Source organism: Octopus sinensis, linkage group LG12, assembly GCF_006345805.1.
Source record: "Octopus sinensis linkage group LG12, ASM634580v1, whole genome shotgun sequence".
Classification (NCBI taxonomy): domain Eukaryota; kingdom Metazoa; phylum Mollusca; class Cephalopoda; order Octopoda; family Octopodidae; genus Octopus; species Octopus sinensis.
In genome coordinates this window covers 9629025-9653470 of record NC_043008.1, presented here as the reverse complement: position 1 = coordinate 9653470, position 24446 = coordinate 9629025, and the positions used below count along the sequence as shown (strand labels likewise).

The 24446-nt window shown below is 37.9% G+C and overlaps 1 protein-coding gene and 1 long non-coding RNA gene across 3 annotated transcripts in view; one reads left to right on the top strand and one right to left on the bottom strand.

Annotated features, from left to right (window-relative positions):
* Positions 1 to 8170: 8170 nt before the first annotated feature.
* Positions 8171 to 19503, top strand: LOC118765577. Its single transcript, XR_005001436.1, has 3 exons — positions 8171 to 8182; positions 9816 to 9825; positions 19297 to 19503. It is a non-coding gene; the product is annotated as an uncharacterized LOC118765577 (long non-coding RNA).
* Positions 8830 to 24446, bottom strand: part of LOC115218098 (non-lysosomal glucosylceramidase) — a 37173-nt gene continuing 21556 nt past the window's right edge. Inside the window, exons 9-17 of one of the 2 annotated variants that reach the window (XM_029787885.2) lie at positions 23684 to 23850; positions 21271 to 21375; positions 20646 to 20753; positions 17213 to 17364; positions 16258 to 16364; positions 15155 to 15297; positions 14121 to 14230; positions 12535 to 12726; positions 8830 to 9279 (exon numbers count right to left, since the gene is read on the bottom strand). In XM_029787885.2, the coding sequence (XP_029643745.1) occupies positions 9073 to 9279; positions 12535 to 12726; positions 14121 to 14230; positions 15155 to 15297; positions 16258 to 16364; positions 17213 to 17364; positions 20646 to 20753; positions 21271 to 21375; positions 23684 to 23850 (1291 nt within the window). In that variant the 3' untranslated portion in view covers positions 8830 to 9072. The remainder of the gene's footprint in view (positions 9280 to 12534; positions 12727 to 14120; positions 14231 to 15154; positions 15298 to 16257; positions 16365 to 17212; positions 17365 to 20645; positions 20754 to 21270; positions 21376 to 23683; positions 23851 to 24446) is intronic. The other variant, XM_036507791.1, reaches the window with a different exon arrangement.

Sequence of the window (24446 nt, the reverse complement as noted above, 5' to 3'; positions counted from 1 at the left end):
CTAATTCGCGGCGTACGAACGAGGCATTATCTGAATATAATTTTTCGTTCGTAAAATTACAAATATCCTCCGGTTCATGTCGGGCAACCAGATCAAGCCTTTATATGGTTAATAAGGATTCCATGGCTGCCAGCTTTAAAACAAGTTAATCACTAACCCCAAGTTACTTTGAGAAAAACTGTTATCAGTTCTTTACTATGGAGCTGTATTTGTGTGTTAAGATTCGCTGGTTTGCGTTTTGCTATACAAACCAGCTAAACTTACCAAGTAAACTTCAATTGCTTATCTACATCTTTTATGCGGAATTATATACAAAGATAGTTATAATAAGAAGCTTAGCAATAGATGGTTTATTAATATCATTACAAAGCAGAAATAAGCGCAGAGATAGTGTTTCCTAGCAATAAATTGAGAACAGTTATTGATTACTGAAAGTAACTTCTTTTAAGATTTAAATACTGCAACCACAATATTATTATTGTTCTCATGCTTCTCATACACTTTGATCATACATATGTTCAACTAGAGATATTCTGGTGCTAAACAACAATAAGTATAATAATAATAATAATTATTATTATTATTATTAGACAGCGACGACCTGGCAGAATCGCTAGCACACCGGGCGAAATGCTTAGCAGTATTTAGCTCGTCAAATTCCGGCGAGGTCGACTTTGCCGTTCATTCTTTCGAGGTCGATTAAATTAAGTATCAGTTGCACATTGGGGTCGTTGTAATCGATTTAATCCCTTCCCCAAATTTTAGACCTTGTGCAACCAGTAGAAAGTATTATTATTATTATTATTCGAAGGCGGCGGGCTGGCAGAATCGTTAGCACGTCGGAAGAAATGCTTAGGAGTATTTAGTCTGTCCCCTATGTTCTGAGTTCAAATTCCGTCCAGATCGACTTTGCTCTTTATCCTTTCAAGGTCGATTAAGTAAATGCGAAGTGATCGACTTAATCCTTTCCCCCAGATTCCAGACCTTGTGCCTATTGTAGAAAGGGTTATTATTATTATTCGAGCTGGCAGAATCGTTAACACACCGGGCAAAATGCTTAGCGGCATTTAGTCCGTCTTTTCGTTCTGAGTTCAAATTCTGTGGAGGTCAACTTTACCTTTTATCCTTTCGCGGTCGATCAAATAACTACCAGTCGATCACTGGGGGGTCGATGTAATCGACTTGACCCCGCGCCGTGACTGCTGACCTCGTGTCGAAATTTGAAACTATCATTATTTCATATTTCAAATACGCTCAGCAGATTAGACTGCTGGAAAAGAAAAATTCCGAACATCAGGCTACAAAAATAGCTTTAGATGCCAAGAACCCTCCTAAGCATCCTGGCTGTCCCTTAATAACACTGTTTTCTGGAGTTGTACTGAACTAGGTTTTATGCCTATTTCCTCTATCCATCTGTTTAAATCCCGAGGGATAGTTCCCAACACACCAATAACTACTGGGATACATTTTACCCGCACTTTCCACAGTCTCTGTAATTCAATGGCTAGGTTCTGGTGCTTTGCTGTTTTTCTATACTTCTCATATTGACTTTCTCATCATTTGGAACTTTAAAGTCAATTTTCTGGCACTTCCTATTATCTTTATGTACTACTAATAAATCAAGCTTTCTAGCGTCTATTTCTCTGCCCGTCTGAATGTTAAAGTCTCATATCATCTTATATTTCTTACTTTCTAGTCCTTAACTAGGTTCATGTCCATACCACTTATTAGCATAGTCAAATTCTCGCTTTCGGCCTACGCTTCCTACGTTGTCATGTCCTTTTTTTGTATTCTTTCTGTGCCAGCATGCTATATTCACTTACAATATGAGTTACACTTTCCTCTTTTGACTTGCATAACCTACACTGGTTTTCTACTTGGTTTTTGTCTATCTTGGCTTTTATCCGATTAGTCCTTAATGCTTGATCTTATGCTGCTTCTGTCTCTCTTTTCAGCCTTCCTTTCTGCAACCACAACCATGTCTCATTACTATTTCCTGCAACTATCTTTGGGAATCTACCATGCAAAGCCTTCTCTTGTCAGTCAGATAACTTTTGTTCTTTTTTCTGTTTTTTTACGTTTTTTTGGTGCTTTGGTTTCCGTATGTTTTGCTGTCACTCCAGCTGCTCTTATTAAACATTTTCACTATTACCTATATAGGACGGCTATATCTACTCTACAGGACAGGTGAAGTGTGCTGCTCTCAGCAACCATATTTAGCTGTGTGCGTTGTGAAGTAGCTCCGTTAGTACAGGTGCATTGCCTTTGGAGGCACAACATGCAGACAAGCCCAGCCAATGGAGTTCACTCAGCAAGCGCTGCTGCTAAGAGGCGGAAAGAAGAGGCTTGAATCTGTGTCTGTCTTGCCCTTATATACAGTTTGCCATCGCGAGCCTCGTTTTGAGCTCGCGCATGGCAAATGGATGCAAGTGAGGTCTCGCTCCAATCTCGGAGATGGCAATGGCTGCCGTGAGACCTCATCCAATATGGCGCTGACTGCTTGTGCCGCTACAATTTCAACCAATCTACACAGAGTAATATTTTAGCAGAGATGTGAATCAATTTATGTCCATGTCCAGGTAAGACATCAGGAAAATTTATCATCCTGAGTGTATTTAGGAATATTACACGTGATGAAAAATTTTCGCTTATAGAACTGTGATATCTGAAGAGTCGATAGCGCATATTCTGGGCTGATTGCGAGAATAGATAAGTTAAGATGGCCCACAGAGAAACGTTCTATAAATATTCGATTTTCTCACAATCTGCGTAGGTTTTAATTCAAGAAATACCTCATCATGCTTTAGCAGTATACCTATTTGTCGTTTTTGTTGTTGTTGTTGTTGTTATTTTGTACTCTTTATTTGTTTGTATATTGTTATATCGTTATATCAATCTAAGGACCATAATTTATTTTCTGGTATTATTCATTATTTCTATTTATGCAATGTAGTTTTTGTTTGATTTACTGAGTAATAATTTCTGATGCTGTAGCTTTAAAAATTAAAATGGAATAGAATTAAATCGAATATAAAAAAAAAATGAAATACAACCCCATAAAATTTTCTACGATTATCCTGGTATTTTCGTTTTCAATTTCATTGTTCTCATTGGTACTACTGAGTGTGAGAGGGAATATAATAATAATAATAATAATAATAATAATAATAATAATATAATAATAATAATAATAAGGAAGATGATGATGATGAGGAGGAGGAGGAGGATAATAATAATAATATAATAATAATAATAATAATAATAATAATAATAATAATAATAATAATAACAATAACAATAATAATAATAATAATAATAATAATAATAATAATAATAATAATCCATCGTCAATTTTAGAGAAGCGAATATTAATAGAGTTGCACCACAGGCCCTATAATTGATAATAAATTGGTGAACGTTAAGACCGGATTAGGATGAATTTGTGCAGGTGTTACATGCATTCTGCCATCAAATCACGGAAAAAACACAGCGAAGATCGGAGAAAGCATTTTTGATTACGTCAAATTATACCCAAAATTACGTAAAATGTATGAACTTTTGGTAAGCGATAGGTCTTTTTTTACAGATACATCTTGGCCTCTTGATCTGGAAGATCTACAAAATCTCGTATGTCACCGTTATTTATACGACTTGTATGATTTAAACAACCCAGAAAGATGCCATGACCAGGCATGGATGTGTGATAAAAAGTTCTCGGTTCAATCCCACTGCGTGGCACATTGAATAAGTGTCTTCTATAATAGCTCCGGGATGACCAAAGCATTGTGAGTGGATTTAGCAGACGGAAACTGAAAGAAGCCTATCATATATATGTATGTATATATATCTATGTGTGTATTTTTCTATCTGTGTTTGTCCCTCACTACTGCTTGATAACCAGTGCTAGTTTATTTACGTCACCGTAACTTAGCGGGTCGGCATAAGAGATCGATAGAATAGTTACTGTTTAGATATTGTTTGTATCAGGGTTGTGGAGTCATCTAAGGGTTTTTTGAAGAAATTTGTCCAGTGAATTTTTTAATTTTATGGGATCCATTTCCGTTTAGACGTATTTTGGTATGATATTAAAGAGAGCTGGACCAGTTGAGGTAAAGTAGATGTGGCGGTGTCCTGAGTTCGATTTTCGTAGTGGGCAGATAGCACGGGGCCAAGTTTTGAGCGGATTTTAAAACTGATGCCAACATCATTTGTGCAATATTGAAGGAATATTTTCTAACATCACACAAATGATGCAGCGCTCCCAGCGGCGTTGGAGAGAGTAGAGATTGAATTTTTTTAGTCGACCCCAATAGTCAGGGCCTGTCACGCCATCTATCTTTCTTGTTATTGACCTCTGGAGTGCTCCCACTTTCATAATGAGGTGCTTCATGTGGGGAGACCACAGTGGCCAACATTGTTTAAGGTGGGGTCGGGCAGAAATAGAGTAGAGAAGGATGATGGTGTATGCATCTCTAGACCTGAAAGTTCTCAGAATCCAGGAGCACATCTTGTGGGCCAAGTCAACCTTGCTGTTTACGTGGGAACTCCAGCTTAGATTGTTATCGACAATTACTCTCCAGATATACTGGGATAATAAAGTAGATTTCTTTTGTGTGTAGATATACTGACTAGTATGGCTTCCATTCTGTGAGGCTGGTGCAAATATAAACGTATCTAGTGAAGGTATCATGTTAGTGGCGATATTTTGGTTCGATAAGCCAGGTCCTTTATTTAGTACTGATTATTTAATAGACAGAGTACGCTGTAGTGGGAATATACAGTCAGTACTAGATGTGATGTGGCTGCATGTATGTTATTACAATAGTTCATAGAGAGGAAATAATAATTCAAGATCGATATATTTACTACATAAAAATATATTTTATTCCTGGTCGATGATGATACATAATCTAAATGTAGAATCTAGTTGAATGAAGTAATCTATGCAAGAAAGTTCAGAAATAGAAAATGTAGAGATAACAGCTAAGTGGTGGTTTTCAGTCATGTGGCATAGAGAAATAGACGGACATAGCAATGACGTGAATGGCTCTAAGTCTAATCGACTAAGAAGCGAAAAGCTGGGCTAGCTAGCTGTTTTTTATTAATGGAACGCTAGACATTCTAGAAACTTCCAAGAGAAACGCCAAGCTTCTTGAATAATTAAGAATCACGTCTCATGACACAGATGTTTCGAGAAACTTAGAAAAGGGAGGTTACTCTGTTCTTCCTTGCAAGGGAGATCATTCAACTATTTAGCTACCTACATCACTACAATGCCATTGCAGTTGCTGTAGTCAGGAGGCTTTTTCTTATATGTTACGTTGTTTCCACTATTTCTAGCTATGACAGTGGCAATATTTTTGATACAAGTATAACTAACTTTATGTTGTGTCTGTTGAACGACTTGTGGTGGTGGTTGGGAAATGTTTTGTAATTAACATTAGCAAGCTTCTAAGAACAACTTACTTAATGCGTACACAGAAACCAAACTACTAAAATACATTTTGATTGGCCAAGATTTATTGGCTTACTGATGAAATCGTAATGACTATTGAAACTGTAATCCAGAAAATCCCACTTTGTCTGACCATGGTAAAGCTGTATAAACAAGGCAGTCGTTTACAACTGTCCCATGTATATATATATGTATGTATATATATATGTATGCATGTATATATGTATATATATATATGTATGTATATATGTATATATATATATGTATGTATATATGTATGTATATATGTATATATATATATATGTATATATATATGTATATATATATATATGTATATATATATATATATATATATACACACACATATATAGATGTATATATATGAGCTAGTTTCACCAGCGATAATAATTAATTTTATTTTATCGCAATTTGACTTGTTTATATATATATGTATATATGTATATATATATATATATATATATATATGTATGTATATATAATAAATAATAAACCTTTACATAAATAAATAACGTGAAATACACGAAGGGCGGAAAAAAAAAACAAACGGGTCATTCAAAGCCTTCATTGTTCAGTCAGAAACTGATCCCTCATCGCAGATTTCGGCTGTTTAATTCTGAGATCCGCTCTGAATCAGCCAGCCACAGAAGGAAAGAATGAAACGCAACAGAGACGAACAGAAAACAAAAAATCTTTTTTGGGGACAGTAATGGTTAAAAACATGGATGACACAGGCGCCATATGTCCCATGTAACTCTTGACAATTTTCTTGCTGTTTCTGTGTTGTTTTCTCCACATGAGTGTTTTCCTCGGTGGCTCTAGGGACAAATTGCTAGCCTGCCAACCACACTGCAACTTTTGTACCCTGGTTCGGGACGAAGGAAGAGGGGGAAGAGTCAAGATGACATGGCACGCCACATTCAAAGAGTTTCTGAAGCAACATGGGAAAATGCAGGTGCCTATGACTGGACATGTTTTGCTGCCTGGTGGACAGACCAAATGAACGGGAGGAACTAAGACTAAATATGTTTAATTAAACCAATAATGCTTGCTCAGATCTGTAGGTTTCTTTTGTAGTGTATCTTAGTTTTATTTTCTAGCCAAGCCAGACCGATTGCAAAACAATACTATTTGTGTATGGATGATAGCCATTTTATGTTAAGTTATTTATCTGTTTTCTTAACAAATAACTATTTTTTGTAAATATACATATATAATTATAAATTATACAAGGCCAGCAATTTAGCAGGTAGAAATTAAGTCAATTACATTGACTCCAGTACTCAACTGGTACTTGTTTTATTAACCTTGAAAGGATGAAGGGCAAAGTTGACCTTGATGGAATTTGAATATGGAACATAGAGACCAAGCCTGGACAACTCGAATTACATTGAGGGGCACTTTAATCAAAGAAAGTTTTTTTGAGGATTGCTTGTATACTTTATGCACCGATAGACAAATAATCAAATTACAGAATCAAGAATTTTGCATATTTTTCGTTTACTCTTTTACTTGTTTCAGTCATTTGATTGCAGTCATGCTGGAGCACCACCTTTAGTCGAGCTAATCGACCCCAGGACTTATTCTTTGTAAGCCTAGTACTTACTCTATTGGTCTCTTTTGCCAAACCGCTAAGTTACGAGGACATAAACACACCAACATTGGTTGTCAAGCGATGGTGGGGGGACAAACACAGACACACAAACATATACACATATATATATTTATATATACACGATGGGCTTTTTTCAATTTCCATCTGATAAATCCACTCACAAAGCTTCGGTCAGTCCAAGGCTATAGTAGAAGACACTTGCCCAAGGTGCCACACAGTGGGACTGAACCCGGAACCATGTGGTTGGTAAGCAAGCCACTTACCACACAGCCACTCCTGCACCTAAGTTTAAAAATGATAAAATTGTAGGCTTTTGCTTTGTTGCCATTTTTGAATTTAAAATTTATTCTGAAACAAGTGTTTTACACAAACAATTTTATTTTGAAATTAAACACAATACTTTAAGGAAATATCAAGCGGGCCTCAAGATAAGTCTGTGGGCCACATGCAACCCATGGGCCACATGCAGCCCATGGGCTTCAGGTTGGCCAAGCATTTTATCCAACATGCCAACAGTTCTGCATTTTCACAACCTTAATAATAATGATGATTGATTTCAAATTTTGGCACAGGGCCAGCAATTTCAGAGGCGGGGGTAAGTAGATTTCATTGACCCCAGTACTCAAACGGAATTTATTTTATCAATTCCAAAGGATGAAAGACAAAGGTGACCTCAGCGGGATTTGAACTCAAAACGTTAGGATGGAGAAAATACTACTGAGCATTTTGCCGAGTGTGCTAACAATTCTGCCAAATCACCACCTTAAATAAACATATAATAATAATAATAAAAATAATAATAAATGCCCTGATGCAGTACCAGGCAGTGGCTCTCATGGCTTCTGATCTTAACTGATTGGAAGTGTTATCAGGTACATTGTTTTGTCTTGGTATAAAAGATGGGCTTCAGCAAATATTCTGCTCGATACCATAGATTTCTTTGTCAGTTGTTTGACCGTAACCAGTTGAGCATGTCCCTTAGTGGCTGACGATATGTGCATCTCTGATCACGAGCAGAAGTACTGGGGGAGCATCATAGTCGTGTGTTGAGAGGGATTCTTTGGGGTTTGAATAATTCACCTCTGGAAACATGAGTGTTTCGTTCAACATCCTTAAACAACCCTCATTCAGGGACCTTTTGAGCGGGATGGGCTACTCGACCTGAAGAAAATTCTAACTGAGCCCCACCTACAAGGTCATGTGCTGTTTATCTTGATATGTGATCGCCATGTTGCGCACATATGGTTGTGATGCACGTGCCTGGTGTACCCTTATCAGACGAGTAGTCATGATGGGTATACTGGGCTTCGTATATTTTACCCCAGTGTCACTTTGATGGTATGCACTGCTCTCTCACTCAATAATAATAATAATAATAATAATAATCCTTTCAACTATAGGCACAAGGCCTGAAATTTTGGGGGAGGGGGATAATCAGTTACATCAACCCTGGTGTGTAACTGAAAGGATGAAAGGCAAAGTTGACCTCGGCAGAATTTGAACTGGGAACTTGAAGATGGATGAAATGCCATTAAAAGTGAAAGTTGAGGATTGCAAAAGAAAAGTGGTATTCAAGACTTTTCCAAAGACATTAGTAAAGCTAGGTGAAGTCGTTCCATCTTGAAATTCAAAACTACAACACCATCCACCACCACCACCACGTCCCAACACCACCTCCACAACAATTACAACAATAAACATACCAAAAGCAACCTTTAAAAAAATGAGAAGAACTGATTTAAAGAACAGAAAAATGGACCTGAAAATTATGTTGAATGTTGATGCAAAGATGATAAAGAACATGAAGAGACTGGAAGAGACTGGATGAAATTACATTCCACCAAAAACTCAGTTTAATTTTGGTTGTTTAAAGCATAAGAACATATTTTTGGTTTATTGGGGAACTGTAATAAATATAACAGCGACTGTCCTGGTGTTTTCAGGGTCAGCAATGATTGAATAAAAAGGAAAGGTGAGTCACTGGTCAAAGAGGATTTGATATTGGAGATGTGGACTGAGTAATGGACAATGCCCACTGAATGGACCAAATAGCCAATGGCCGCATGTAGCCAAGAGAACGGTAGACATTGTCCAGTGTGTAAGCTTCAGGTGTTTGGAATGAGAGTCCAAGTACCTCCCAGCACATGTGATAAGCTCCCCATGCAGTCTGGAACCCTTCTTTGCTCATTCCCTGGAAAGAAGAAGGAATATAATGAAATTAAGTGACTGTTGTGGACACGGCTGCCAATAATTTCTCAAAAGATACACCAAAATACAAGGTACATTAAACATAGGTGTTTCAATAGATGGGTGATGGGAATGGACAAGTTTATTAAGATGAGAGGAGGGGGTGAAGCATGTTATACAAAGTAAACAGAAAACAAGTTAAAAAACACAAATGATTTCATGGAATAAATAAAGGAGAAAAATAAAATGTTTCGTTTTTGGATTTGGTTTGCAAGATTCTTTGTATGAGTTCGTGTGTTGAAGCATATTCTGTTGTGTCTGGGGAGAGTCATTTTCTTTTTGTACCTTATAATGTAACACACTCACCGGTAAAATTTCCACTTATTTCTTATTTTTATTTTCCTAAAATTTTCGTTGCATCTTGCAACCTTTTCAATAATCTTTCAATGGTCTTTCAATAAGAAATAAGTGGAAATTTTACCGGTGAGTGTGTTACATTATAAAGCACAAAAAGAGAATGACTCTCCCCAGACACAACAGAATAAAATATGTATTTATTAAAACAGATTGAGTTTAAAAAGTGCAACAAACTGCACATAAGTGGAACGCTATCCTTGCATTAATCAAAGTACTCTACATTATCTGATTAACCAACTTTACTTCAATTCAGTTGTATGTGAATACGATCCCCCACCAAGTAAGAATGGACTGGACCACTACATACAAATAATAGTGGTCTGAGTGAGTGAGGTAGTTAGTGCTAGTTCTACAGTTTGTGTGTTAATAGTTCGAAGTTGGAGAACAAAGTTCACAGTATGAGTTAGCGTGTTGGACGGTTGGTCCTTAAAAGATTGTTGTTATGTTCCGTGTGGTTACTGTGATTTGTTTTGATTATATTGTTATTACACTGTTGTAGTGTATTCGTTTATCCACAAGGATAAAACATCTGGCAACGAGGATCATTCGAAACTCACATTGGTCATTTGAGAATTTCTGGGTCGTGGAAAACCTATAAGCCGCAGAAGTACAGCTTCAAGAGAAGCAACAGGAACAACTACAGCAGTTGCAAAAACAAATATTATGTATTTCTTTATTACCCACAGAGGGGACAAACAAGGACAGACAAATGAAATAAGTCGATTACATCGGCCCCAGTGCATAACTGGTACTTAAGTTATCGACTTCGAAAGGATGAAAGGCAAAGTGGACCTCGGCGGCAGATAAAATACGGCTACGCATTTCACTCAGTGTGCTAACGGTTCTGCCAGAAATACTATAACAACAACAACAACAACAACAACAACAATTAATTGAGTTACAGTCGACGAAGACTGAAAATCCAGTAAGCTCGTTTATGCCAGAAGATGTGGCTAATGCAATTTCTGAATTTACGTATAATCTAGAGGAGGGTATTACATTTCTCGCATATTATAGAAGATATGAAGAAATTTTTAACGAGTGCAGGTCATGGTTGGAGGAGCAGAAAGTAAGGCTTTCACTACACAAGGTAGCTCCTGCTGAACATGAGAGTTACTGTAACTTTATTCTGCCTAAAAAGTCGGGTGACAAAGATGTAATCTTGGGTGAGGAACACAATTCATTAAATAAGCCTTAGTAAATTCCAGTAACTTATTTTATCAATCATGCAAGTATAAATAGCTAAGTCGATCCATTATGAGATCTGAATGTAAAGGGAGATAACTAAATACCCAACGCTTATAGCTTCATATGCAATTTCTAATGTAGGTACATCGCCTGCAAATGGGGGCAGAGAGCAGTTGATTATATTGTTCCCGGTACTTGACTAGCACATATTTATACTTCCCTTTATTGTTCCCTTTTGAGAGGCCCTCTCTCACTCTTTCCTACAACCCTCTCCTTCCTTGTGCTACAGGGGTAGCCAAGTATCTTCTCTGTAGTAACACAGCTATCCTTGTCCTGTCATGCTCCAGTCTCTTGCCTCACACATGATCACTTCTCTTGGTTTCTCCACCCTTCTAAGCCGAGAGGCCCTTGTCTTGCAAGCTATGTGGTGATCCTGTGGGTGCCGATGCACATAGAAAAACACCTGTGCTGGCACCATGTAAAAAGCATCCATGCTTGGGTCATGTACAAAGAACCCATGCAGGTACCACATGAAAAGCACCAGTGCTGGTGCCGGAACAAACTGCTGGCATCAGTTGTTAGTTGTCGGAGCATTGCATCCTCCAAAACTTCCATGCTTCCTGAGATTCGCCAACACTACACCTGATTTTCTCCCCTTCATACACACGCAAGCATGTATCTGATTCATACACTGTTCACTTTCCAGACATTTGTACATTACTGCATATGCTTTATACGCACTTTTGACAAGTTGTGGTGCACCTGAGCACTGTATACAATAATTTCATTATTATCATTATTATTATTATATATAAAAAGCACCAATGCTGGTGTTTCATAAAAAGCACTCCATAAAGTGGTTGGTACTAGGAAGGGTATCCAGCCATAGAAACCATGCCAAAATAAATTACTGGAGTCTAGAGCAGCCCCTTGGTTTGCCAGTTCCTGTCAAATCATCTACCCCATGCCATCATGAAAGTCCTTTATATCAGGACAGTGGAGACTTGTTTCCGCACTGCCCTTCAGAATGGCAAAAAATTAAACAACAAATTGATCACTGTAGCTAGTTTTTATCTTCTACTGGTTATAGTCATTTGACTGTGGGGACATAAACACACCGACACCAGTTATCAAGTGGTGTTTGGGGTGGGGTGGGGTGGAGATGGTGGACAAACAGACACAACACATGCACACACACACATTGGGCTTCTTTAAATTTCCATCCATCAAATCCACTGACAAGGCTTTGGTTAGGCTGAGGCTATAGTAGAAGACACCAGGCGGTGAGCTGACAGAAACGTTAGCACGCCGGGCGAAATGCTTAGCGGTATTTTGTCTGCCTCTACGTTCTGAGTTCAAATTCCGCCAAGGTCGACTTTATCTTTCATCCTTTCAGGATCGATAAATTAAGTACCAGTTATGCATTAGGGTCGATGTAATCGACTTAATCCGTTTGTCTGTCCCTGTTCGCCTCCTTTGTGTTTAGCCCCTTGTGGGTAGTAAAGATATAAGAAGACACCAGGGTGCCACGTAGTGGAACTGAACACAGAACCATGTGGTTGGGAAGCAAATTTCTTACCACACAGCCACAGCTGGGCGTATAGTAAACAATAAGGTACATAAAAGAAATAGATTCTGAAAACACAAGACTTACCTCTTGTATCATAGTCGCAGCCAATGAGTAGATGATTCCCACCCAAAATTCCTCAGCCTGGCAATTGGTCGTGTCTTTCATGCAATCCAGTCTCCCACCATTGACGGCGCCACAGTTACCATTATTCAGTTTCATTACATTATGTTCATAAATCACCTTCAACACACTTCTGACCTTTTGAGATGGAAATACCTGCAATATACAAATGGAACATTCCAGATCACCTTTGATAAAGGAAACACATATATTACATATTTTAATATTTTGCTAATATTAGTTCGTTTGTCCTTACGCTCTGAGTTCAAATTCCGCAGAGGTCGACTTTGCCTTTCATCCTTTTGGGATCGATAAATTAAGTACCAGTTGCGTACTGGGGTCGATCTAATCGACTGTCCCTCCCTCCCACCAAAATATTTCGGGCCTTGTGCCTGGAGTAGAAAAGAATATTTTGCTAATATTGCTTTCTGATTTTGGCACAAGGCCAGCAATATCAGGTGAGAGGCTAAGTTGATTAAATCGACCCCTCCCTCCAGTACTCAACCGGTACTTATTTTATCAACTCCCAAATGGTGGGTGCTATGCTAGGAAGGGCATCCAGCCAGCGAAACCATGTCAAAGCAGACATTAGGGCATAGATCTGCAGTTTTGGGATTCTAGCAAACCATCCAACTCATACCAGTATGAAACATGGACATTAAATGATGATGACGATGATAATGATGATGCTATATATATATATATATATATATGAGACAGAATCCACTAAAGAGAGATCTGCATGAGTCTCAACCACTAAAAATTGTTCTCAAGAAAAACTTAGCACACTATGAACGTAAGCGAGCAGGACAAATGAAAAATAACAAAAATATAGATTAACCCCATACAATTGTTTCACTGTTAATAAATTATGCAAATTTACTTACACAATTAATTTGCAGATCCTCAGTGGAGTCCGTCAAAAATATAATATATATATGTTAAGCTCCAGGTTCGGTGATGATATGAATGAGGAGTCCAACGTAAGTCGTATATTAGCATGCTTATATATATAAATATTAACAGAATGAGATAAAAAAATCCAAAGCTGTGAAAGTTTGCAGAACATTTATAAAGAGAAGGTCTTATAGCTGTTTCCGGGATATTTTATATATCCCTTCATCAGAGATGGTGCGAGAAAATGGTCAAGTAATAGTTATTATAGAGAAGATATGAAATACAGAGTGAAGTGGAGGAAAACAGACATGAGATACGTAAGGATATTGTATCTGCAGTTCCATTATTTAAGCAGAATGGTATATATATATATATATATATATATATATATATATATATATATATAGAAGTTTCCTGTACCTTGTGAGTTCCAATGATGTTTATAATTGGTCATTCCAAGCATAGAGTCTTTAAGAAGAGTTTGAAAAGGATAAGGGCTAGCTCTGCAGATCATTCATTGAGGTTAAGGGAAGGGACATTAGTAGGCCCAGTGGCTCTATCATTATTTGTGTGGGGAATGGAAGGAAGATTCTGTAAAATCGGTAGAAACATGTTTTTGGAAAGGGAATGAGATGAACGGTTGCTGTACTTACTAAGTCATCCTGAATACCTGAAGCTCTGATGAACCACTGACCAATAAGTTGAGCTGCCATGATACTGTCATGGTAAGGTTTATCACTGCAATCATAATTATAGTATAAACCTGAAATGATGAAAAAGCGAAACCGGTAAGATGACTGTTTAGCAAGAGGACAACAATTAGTAAGTAATAATTACTAAATAAACAATAATTCACAAAGAGGCAATAATTCATAGGATCAATATAAGACAAGTGCACTGGTAAGAAGCTTGCTTCGCAACCACATGATTCTGGGTTCAGTCCCACTGCGTGACACCTAGGGCAAGTATTTTTCTACAATAGCCTTGGGTCGACCAAAGCTGAACTCGGCAGGATTTGATCTCAGAATGTAAAGTTAGGTGAAATGCTGCGAAGCATTTTGCTCAGCACAGCAACGTTTCTGGCAGCACAGAACTTGAAATACTATAAATAATGATAATAAAATAATAAAAATAATAGAAGCAACAGAAGCAACAGCAGGAGGAGGAGGAGGAAGAAGAAGAAGAAGAAGAAGAAGAAGAAGAAGAAGAAGAAGAAGAAGAAGAAGAAGAAGAAGAAGAAGAAGAAGAGAAGAAGAAGAAGAGAAGAAGAAGAAGAAGAAGAAGAAGAAGAAGAAGAAGAAGAGGAGGAGGAGGGCAGCATTGATCTTGGTTTGCTTTGTTGCAAAAGTGCAGCCTGAATATACAACTATTTCCAAGTTGGCAAGCTGGCAGACTCATTAGCATGGCAGGCAAAATGTTTAGCGGTATACTGTCTGTCTTTATGTTCTGAGTTCAAATTCCACTGGGGTTAACTTTGTCTTTTATCCTTTTGGGGGTCAATAAAATAAGTACCAGTTGAACACTGAGGTCAATGTAATCAACTTAACCCTCCCCCAAAATTGCTGGCCTTAAGCCAAAGTTTGGAACCAATATATAACAACTTCTTATTCCAAGTCTGACTGATGACATCAATAAGAAATAACATATACAAAAATAACAAAAAAAAAAAGACCAAAAGGATGAATACCATTCCATAGTTTTTTGTCAAATGATTCTTTTCCCTCGTGCAAAATCTCAGTGAACTTTATTTCAGTGTCTCTGTCTTCAAGAATTTTAGCCATTTCTACAGTGAGACGCAGAGCAGCCAACCAAATTCCTCCACAGTAAGCACTACAATATTGGTAAAAGAAAAAAATAATAAAATTACAGAAATTACCAAGTTTCTTTCTTCAATATTTATATACTAGAAAGTGGCAAACTGGCAGAAACGTTATCACGCTGGGCGAAATGCTTAGCGGAATTTTGTCTGCCGTTACGTTCTGAGTTCAAATTCCGTTGAGGTCAACTTTGCCTTTCATCCTTTCGGGGGTCGATAAATTAAGTACCTGTTAGGCACTGGGGTTGATGCAATCAACTTAATCCCTTTGTCTGTCCCTGTTTGTCCTCATTATGTTTAGCCTCTTGTGGGCAATAAAGAAATAAGAATCGTTAGCACACCGGGCGAAATGCTTAGTGGTATTTTGTCTGTCTTTATGTTCTGAGTTCAAATTCCGCAGGAATGGGTTGGATGGGTCCTCTGTGGCAGTATTTTATAGCTGGATGCCCTTCTTATTGTCAAATCTTTTAAATGCCTCTTATGACATACCTTATCAGGTATCCATGATTGTTTATAATAAGACAAGTGGTCATTTGAAAAGCTTGTGCTGACAGTGGTGGATTGTCATCGTTGGTGTCGGCGTCATCATCATCATCACCATCATCATTTAATGTGCGCTTTCCATGCTGGCATGAGTTGGACAATTTAAAATGGAACTGGCTAGGAGAGAGCTGACCAGACTCCAACTGTCTGCTGAGGCATGGTTTCCACAACTGGATGCCCTTCCTAATGCCAACCACTTAACAGAGTGTGCTAGGAGCATTTTATGTGCCACCGGTACCAAAATATTGTCAGTGCATATCTGTCACCAATCTTGTCCATAAGTCCATGACCAACTCACTTCTTAAAATGCACAGTCTTTCCTCTACAGCTAAAGAATTAACAAGACTTCAGTGAGTCTGCAGTGCTGTGGCATACCTTTAACAATACAAAGTGGTGGGCAAGAAAAAAAGGAAAGAATTAGTAAGTTTTACCTGGCACCAGTTGCAGTCCAGGCATCAAAAGTTTGGTCAGCAAAACCTCCATTTTCAATCAAACCATCACCATCTTTATCCCATTTTTGAGCTTCTGTCATGATACTCTATAATATGATGAAAGACTCGTTTTATAATTCAGATATGTAATGAAGTACAGAAAGAGGAGAAGCAGTTAGCCATTTGGAAGCCTCAAGTTTTTTCCCCTCCACTGCTGCTGCCACTGCTGCTGCTGCTGCCACCACAACCACCACCATCATCACCATCATCATTTAATATCCACTTTTCCATGCTCCCATGGGTCAGCTAGATTTTTTTTTTTGAGGCCCTGCCTGTAGCTGGTCCTCTCCTGTATTTCAAGTAAGTAGAAAGTACCCCAGGGTACAAACTCTCAAAAGATCTTGAAATGACCAAGAGTTCAATGTTCCATTACCTGTCACAATATTATCAGTTTGTATTATGAAACCACCTCAAGTCTGGGAAGAGGGTATTTTCAAGTAAAGGGAAAGATGGAGATGCATTGTGCAACAAAATGGTTCATATTTAGCTGATTAAAAATGTAATGACAAGTATTTATTGACCTTTTTCTTTCCTTTAAAAATTGGCACAACTTTCCGGACAACCCAATATATATGTGTGTGTGTGTGTGTGTGTGTGTGTGTGTGTGTATATATATAGTTTGAATATTTTTAGAATGACATTTTAGAGTAGGTGTGAGAGGTTGGATCTGGTCAGTTTGAAGGTAAAACAGGTTTAATATTTAGGCTGGATATGGCTGGATTAAATGCTAAAGGGTTAGAGCTCTCCATCAAAATTCCATGTTAATTTATGTTCCAAACTCCAGCCTAAAATTGACAAAATAATTTTAATAAATTTTTCATTATCTTCAAAATTAATTGGAACAAAAGCAGCATATTTCAACAAAAATATGGTAATGAAAGGAAGGTTGATGTACCTTTACTTTTGGGTACATGTCCTTCAAATACTGTAAATCTTTCAGGGCATAATAATCCCGAAACACTTGTAGGATAAACTTCAGGTTGAGATCTTTCCAGTCATGCGTTGGGTGCAAGTTATAGGTATTCACCCGAACCCAAGGTTCGTCTTCTACAAAATAAGACAAACAAGAATCGTTACTACAAACTGAGAATAACAGAAGTGGAGAAGAAGTGTGGCAGCAGATTCAGAAGTTGTCATAATCATCATCCTCATCATCATCATTTAGCGTCCGCTTTCCATGCTAGCATGGGTTGGACGGTTCAACTGGGGTCTGTGAAGCCAGAAGGCTGCACCAGGCCCAGTTTGATCTGGCAGTGTTTCTACAGCTGGATGCCCTTCCTAACGCCAACCACTCCGTGAGTGTAGTGGGTGCTTTTTACGTGCCACCCGCACAGGTGCCAGACGGAGCTGGCAGACGGCCATGGACAGATGGTGCATTTTACGTGCCACCGGCACGGGGGCTAGGCGAGGCTGGCAACGGCCACGAATGGATGGTGCTTTTTACGTGCCACCGGCACGGAGGCCAGTCGGGGCGGCGCTGGCAACGGCCATGATCGGATGGTTCGCTTACTTGTCACCGGCACTGGTATCACAGCTGCAATTTCCATTGATGTTGATCGGCTTCGATTTTGGTTCTGCTTTCTGATATCTGATTTGATTTGGTTTGATTTTGATGGATTGAGAAAATGTGTGCTAAATCAAATTAACAGTGATCTTTATCTCTCTTCCTTTCTCATACACTTTATCAATTTAACCCTTTCGATACCAACCTGGCTGAAACAACCTTTGGCTCTGAGTACAAATGTCTTGTTTTCAAAAGTTCTGAATTAAAATCTTCCACCAAACCTTAGTCACAACTTATGTTCCTAAAACTAGCTTAACTAGGCGCAGGAGTGGCTGTGTAGTAAGTAGCTTGTTTACCAACCACATGGTTCCGGGTTCAGTCCCACAGCGTGGCACATTGGGCAAGTGTCTTCTACTATAGCCTTGGACCGACCAAAGCCTTGTGAGTGGATTTGGTAGACGGAAACTGAAAGAAGCCCGTCGTATATATGTATATATATGCATGTGTGTGTTTGTCCCCCTAGCATTGCTTGACAACCGATGCTGGTGTGTTTATGTCCCCGTTACTTAGCGGTTCGGCAAAAGAGACCGATAGAATAAGTACTGGGCTTACAAAAGAATAAGTCCCGGGGTCGAGTTGCTCGATTAAAGGCGGTGCTCCAGCATGGCCGCAGTCAAATGACTGAAACAAGTAAAAGAGTAAAAGAGAGTTAATGATAACTAAATTATTTTACTAAATTCTTTGTTATATTTAAAGAAATTGAAAGAAACACAGAGCATCTCAAAATAAATACAGTAACGAAAGGGTTAAATGTTGTTTCCTGTGCTTTGTGGTATTTCTTTCAGATCTTTATATTTGTCGCTATCTTTAAGTTTCTGTTCCTTTACCATTTACGTGTGTTTGAGTTTTGCCTGTAATTGGGGTTGAATAGACGTACTTCTTAATTTTAGAGATACAGGTACAGCCAATGTTATCATCTACGTTAGATGTTGAGAATGAGAATTTCACCATAAATTTACTGCAGATACTATAGTATTTATGCTTAGTATATTAGGAAAAATCTTAGGCATGTAACTTAGCGGTTCGGCAAGAGAGACTAATAGAATAAGTACTAGGCTTACAAAGAATAAGTCCTGGGGTCGATTTGTTCAACTACAGGTGGTGCTCCAGCATGGCCACAGTCAAATGACTCAAACAAAAAAAAAGAAAAAAACAGACCAGGGTGATTAGAATGTTTTTACAGAGTCCCTAAGAGACTGTAGCCAATCCTCCATAACTTCAAAAGCCTCACAAGGCAGTAATTGTAGACTATCAAAAGTCTAATTATGTGAATAGTTATCTAATTAGATATATAATGGATAACTGAGTATATTATATGGACATAGCTGGCAAAAATGAATTGTACGTGAAATTCAAATGGGCCAATCTTGTCACGTTCTGTGTCACACTGAATCTTCCTGAGAACTACATTAAAGGTGTAAAAACTAACACTTCCTTTTTCCAAGCTGAGATTCGAAACTGAATCTAAGGATTCTTGCTCGTCTGATCCACCACTGGCCAAACAGGTGCGAGAGAAATTTCTTTGTTCTGTCACAAAATGATGGATGGATTTCTCTTCAACATCTGACCTGAGCTGTGTCATTTAAGGTTCAAGTGGACAGGAGGCCAAATTACTCCTGTGGTATTTCTGTCTTTCTAGCTGGGATGACCATTATAAATACAGTCAGACACATGACAGATAACCAGATAGCCATCAAGAGGCAAATGGTCAAGAGACATCAGACAACAGAGAGCTACATATTCAGTATGAACAACCCAACACAATAGCAATGGCAGAACATAAACAGACACCTAGGCGTAGAAGTGGCTGTGTGGTAAGTAGCTTGCTTACCAACCACATGGTTCTGGGTTCAGTCCCACTGCATGGCAACTTGGGCAAGTGTCTTCTATTATAGCCTCGGGCCGACCAAAGCCTTGTGTGTGGATTTGGTAGACGGAAACTGAAAGAAGCCCGTCATGTATATATGTGGCATCATCATCAACATCATCATCATCGTTTAACGTCTGTTTTCCATGCTAGCATGGGTTGGAATGTATATGTGTGTGTGTGTTTGTGTGTGCGTGTATGTTTGTGTGTCTGTTTGACAACTGATGCTGGTGTGTTTACGTCCCCCTAACTTAGCAGTTTGGCAAAAGAGACTGATAGAGTAAGTACTAGGCTTACAAAGAATAAGTCCTGGGGTTGATTTGCTCGACTAAAGGTGTTGCTGCAGCATGGCCACAGTCAAATGACTGAAACATGTAAAAGAGTAAAAGAGACACGACCAAATGACCAACACACACACAGACACAAAACAAGCCTGGTTCTCCCTCATCTCATCAACAAAGTATTTCTCCTGTGCATTTATTTTTACTTTGTTAATGTCATGTAGTGGCCTTCATTGTGTATACAACACATAAATGCAAGTGTGAATTAAATAAATTATTTAAACCACAATCCAATGCTTTTCCATTGTTTTACTTTGATGTCGTCCACATACCTATTTCACCTGCTACCTCAATATCTTTTGCTACTCATACCGCTACAAGGGTACCAGTGTCTGTGGAGTGCTCAGCCACTTGTACATTAATTTCACGAGCAGGCTGTTCTGCTGATTGATTCAACTGGAACACTCGTTGTTGTAACCGACGGAATGCTAGTTACATAATCTATGATAAATTTCCCTGGGGGTCACAAGTTATCCTTGACTAAAACCAAGCTGTAAATGTAAAGTAAAACAACAAATAAACAAAAAATGAGGTAAAACAAATCTCTTTCCCATACCTGGATCTCCTAAATCATGAGGAATAGATTTTGGTGATTTATTTGGTCCTTTGGTGCCACACATCAGATATTCAACTATAGTAGGGTCTTCTTGATCAATAGCTTTCGCTGAAAGTAAGAAAATAAAAAAAAACTGAATTATATGGAGATGTACTTGCATAGCAAGTGACCTGATCTGAGATCATGTGCTGGAACGAAAACAATTGCAGCGTGGAAGGTGTTTGTAAGCCATTTAAGAAACACAGAAAAACCGTTAGATTCACTTCAACATTTAAATTTAATTTGTCAAAAAATTTTCGTTGCTTTGAGACCGCAACCTGTTCACTGACAAAACTTGGTGCTGCACGAAGATGCAGTACGGTTTTTGAATTATATGTTTATCTCCAAAAGCCATAATGTTCGGTGGGTATAAAGAACCAATGGAATTGATTTATAGCTTAGTGTGTATACATCAGTTATGTGTGTATACATTATACATCGAATGTTTCAGATTGAATCCTTTGTCAGGGGGCAGAGAAAAAGAGAAGAAAAAGTCAAACAGAGTTTGCATCCACTCTGACTTTTTTCTCTGGGTTCTGAGAAATCATTATTGATATTGAATTAACAATTAACTGGGGTACCTTACCAAAATCATATTGAAGACACAGCTGTAGTTTGGGCCACAAGGTCAGCAGAGCAAATGAAGCATAAAAATGGACATCATAAGTATTGTACATTCGATATTCATGGCCTTTAAAGAAAAACACAAAAAAAGACAAAATAAAAAGTTTTTTTTCATATTATGAGTCCAAACACTTTATTGAATAATTCTTTTACAGAGAATGGGTTGTATTTTCTGTTTGCACTTTTGAGTATTTACATATTTGTGAATTATATTCAATTTTTTGGTTTTACATTATTTAATATCTTTTCATCTTGTATGGTTTCTTATTTCATATTTCTTTACTGCTCACAACGAGCTAAACATAGAGGGGGCAAACAAGGACAGACAAATGGATTAAGTCGATTGCATCGACCCCAGTGTGTAAATGGTACTTAATTTATCGACCCCTAAAGGATGAAAGGCAAAGTCGACCTTGGCGGAATTTGAACTCAGAACGTAGCGGCAGACGAAATACTGCTAAGCATTTTGCCTGGCGTGCTAACATTTCTGCCAGCTCGCCACCTTCATCTTGTACGGTTTCTGTCTTGATAACATGCAATTGTAATTACATAAGAATTACTGTGGAAGAAATAGTCTGAGCTTGTGTTTCCTTTGTAATTTTTAAAATTCTTCCCCTATTGCTAATCACTCAAGCATGAAGTGAATACAGCTGCTACTCTAGACTAAGTAGCCAAAGCTAAACAGAGAAATGGCATTTAGCCCATTCTGTCAATTTCAAAGCTTATCTTAATCTGCGTAGCCATTTCAGTCTGGTTTATCCTCTCCATTCGTTGGTCAGTCAACAACAGCATTTTGTGTTTCTAACTTAATCCCATCTTATCTTGCCAGTGAGAACCAATGTTCTTCAACTCTTGTTTGATCTACTTCTTCAGCACTTTCTCCCAAAATATTTGGTTCATTTAATTTCTGAGAGAACTATGTACAATCAGTCGGATCTACCTGAATTTATTTGGAAATCTCCCAAAATAATAATAATGAGCATAGTGTTTTTATTTATTTGTGTTTATATATATATATATATATGTATATATATATATTATATATAATTTAGAGACAAACCACTATTTAGTTATTCCAACAATAGTGAAAAGGTATTATCTATAATAACCACATAGAAATTAATTAAAAATCTTATAATTATTACTCTAAAAATCTCGATTTGTTATGAGATTATAAGAATAATAATTATAAGATATTTAATTAATTTCTATGTGGTTATTATAGATAATGCCTTTTCACTATTGTTGTAATAACTAAATAGTGGTTTGTCTCTAAATTCTATATATATATATACATACATACATCATTGTTCATCATTGTTTAACGTCCGTTTTCCATGCTAGCATGGGTTGGACCATAATACATACATACATATATATATATATATATATATATATATATTTTATCATGAATTTTGATTTAGTGTGCTAAATGGAAATTTTTTTCCCCTGTTAGCTTGGAATTATATATCTATATATATACCATGCTAGCATGGAAAGCGGACGCTAAATGATGATGATGATGATATATATATATTTGTCCAGGATCACACAGGATGCGGAGGAGGAAAGAAAATAGTAATTCAATGAAGGAGAAGTAGTGAGAGTAATAGCCCTGATGGAGAGGGAATGAGAGAAAGTAATAGCAATGAGAGAAAGGAAGAGGTGATAGATGAATAAGGAAGGAAGGGGTGAAAAAATATCAGTTTTCAACTTTGTGTGAGTATATGTGCATATGTGTGTGCGTGTACAAAGGAAGTATGTGAATGTTTGTATGTGTGATTATTATGTATCATATTTATATATAAAATACTACATTTAGCAGTCATTATTGATGGTATGTGAAGGCGCATGGCTCAGTGGTTAGAGTATGAAGTTGTGAGTTTGATTCCCAGACTGGACTGTGTGTTGTGTTCTTGAGCAAGGCACTTTATTTCACGTTGCTCCAGTTCACTCAGGCTGTAGAAATGAGTTGCGACGTCACTGGTGCCAAGCTGTATCGGCCGCTTTGCCTTTCCCTTGGATAACATCATTGGTGTGGAGAGGGGAGGCCGGTATGCATGGGCGACTGTTAGCCTTCCACAAACAATCTTGCCCGGACTTGTGGCTAAGAGGGTAACTTTCTAGGTGCAATCCCTGGTCAGTCATGACTGAAGGGGGTCTCTTCCTCCTCCTATTGATGGTACATGGTCAGCTAGTACTATAAGAGTCAACCATTCACATGTGACCATTTCAAAGAAAAATGAAACTAAGCACCAATCTACCTGGTCCCCCAATCACCTGTTTCTTCCAACTGGACATTCAACTTGATCTCAGAAATAATGGAAATGAAATGTTTATAACAGAATATTCAAAGACTGAATTAGTTTTGTTACCTTCGAGATAAGCAAACTTGCCAAATTCTTTTATCACAGCAGGTATTTCTTCTTTGGTTTCGGAAGAGAGATCAGGGTTTGGAACAGGATCCAGCCATACAGTGCCACCATCACTCACATAATACAATTCATTAAATAAAGCTGATTTGTACCAAGCAGGAAGATCGCTAAGACAAGAACGAAAAGATTTACAATAATTTTGTTAACACCAAAAAAAAAAATGGAAAAAAAAACCAGGGAGGAGGAGATTGTTGATGAAACTTTAGATTAGGCACAGCTAATAGTTCAGAGAGGATTCTAATATCAGAAATGAGCTTTAGGTGTGTGCATATTATCTTTTACTTGTTTCAGTCATTTGACTGCGACCATGCTGGAGCACCGCCTTTTAGTCGAGCAAATCGACCCCAGGACTTATTCTTTGTAAGCCTAGTACTTATTCTAGTGGTCTCTTTTGCCAAACTGCTAAGTTACAGGGATATAAACACACCACCATCGGATGTTGGAGGGGGGGGGACAAACACAGACACACAAACATATACACACACATACATATATGCAATGGGCTTCTTTCAGTTTCCGTCTACCAAATCCACTTACAAGGCTTTGGTAGAAGACTCTTGCCCAAGTGGGAATGAACCCAAGCTACTTACCACACAGCCACTCCTGCACCTATGTATATATATAATATAAATAATATATATATATATATATATATGTATGTACTGGTGTGGGCGTGTGTGTACACATGTGCATATCTATCTAT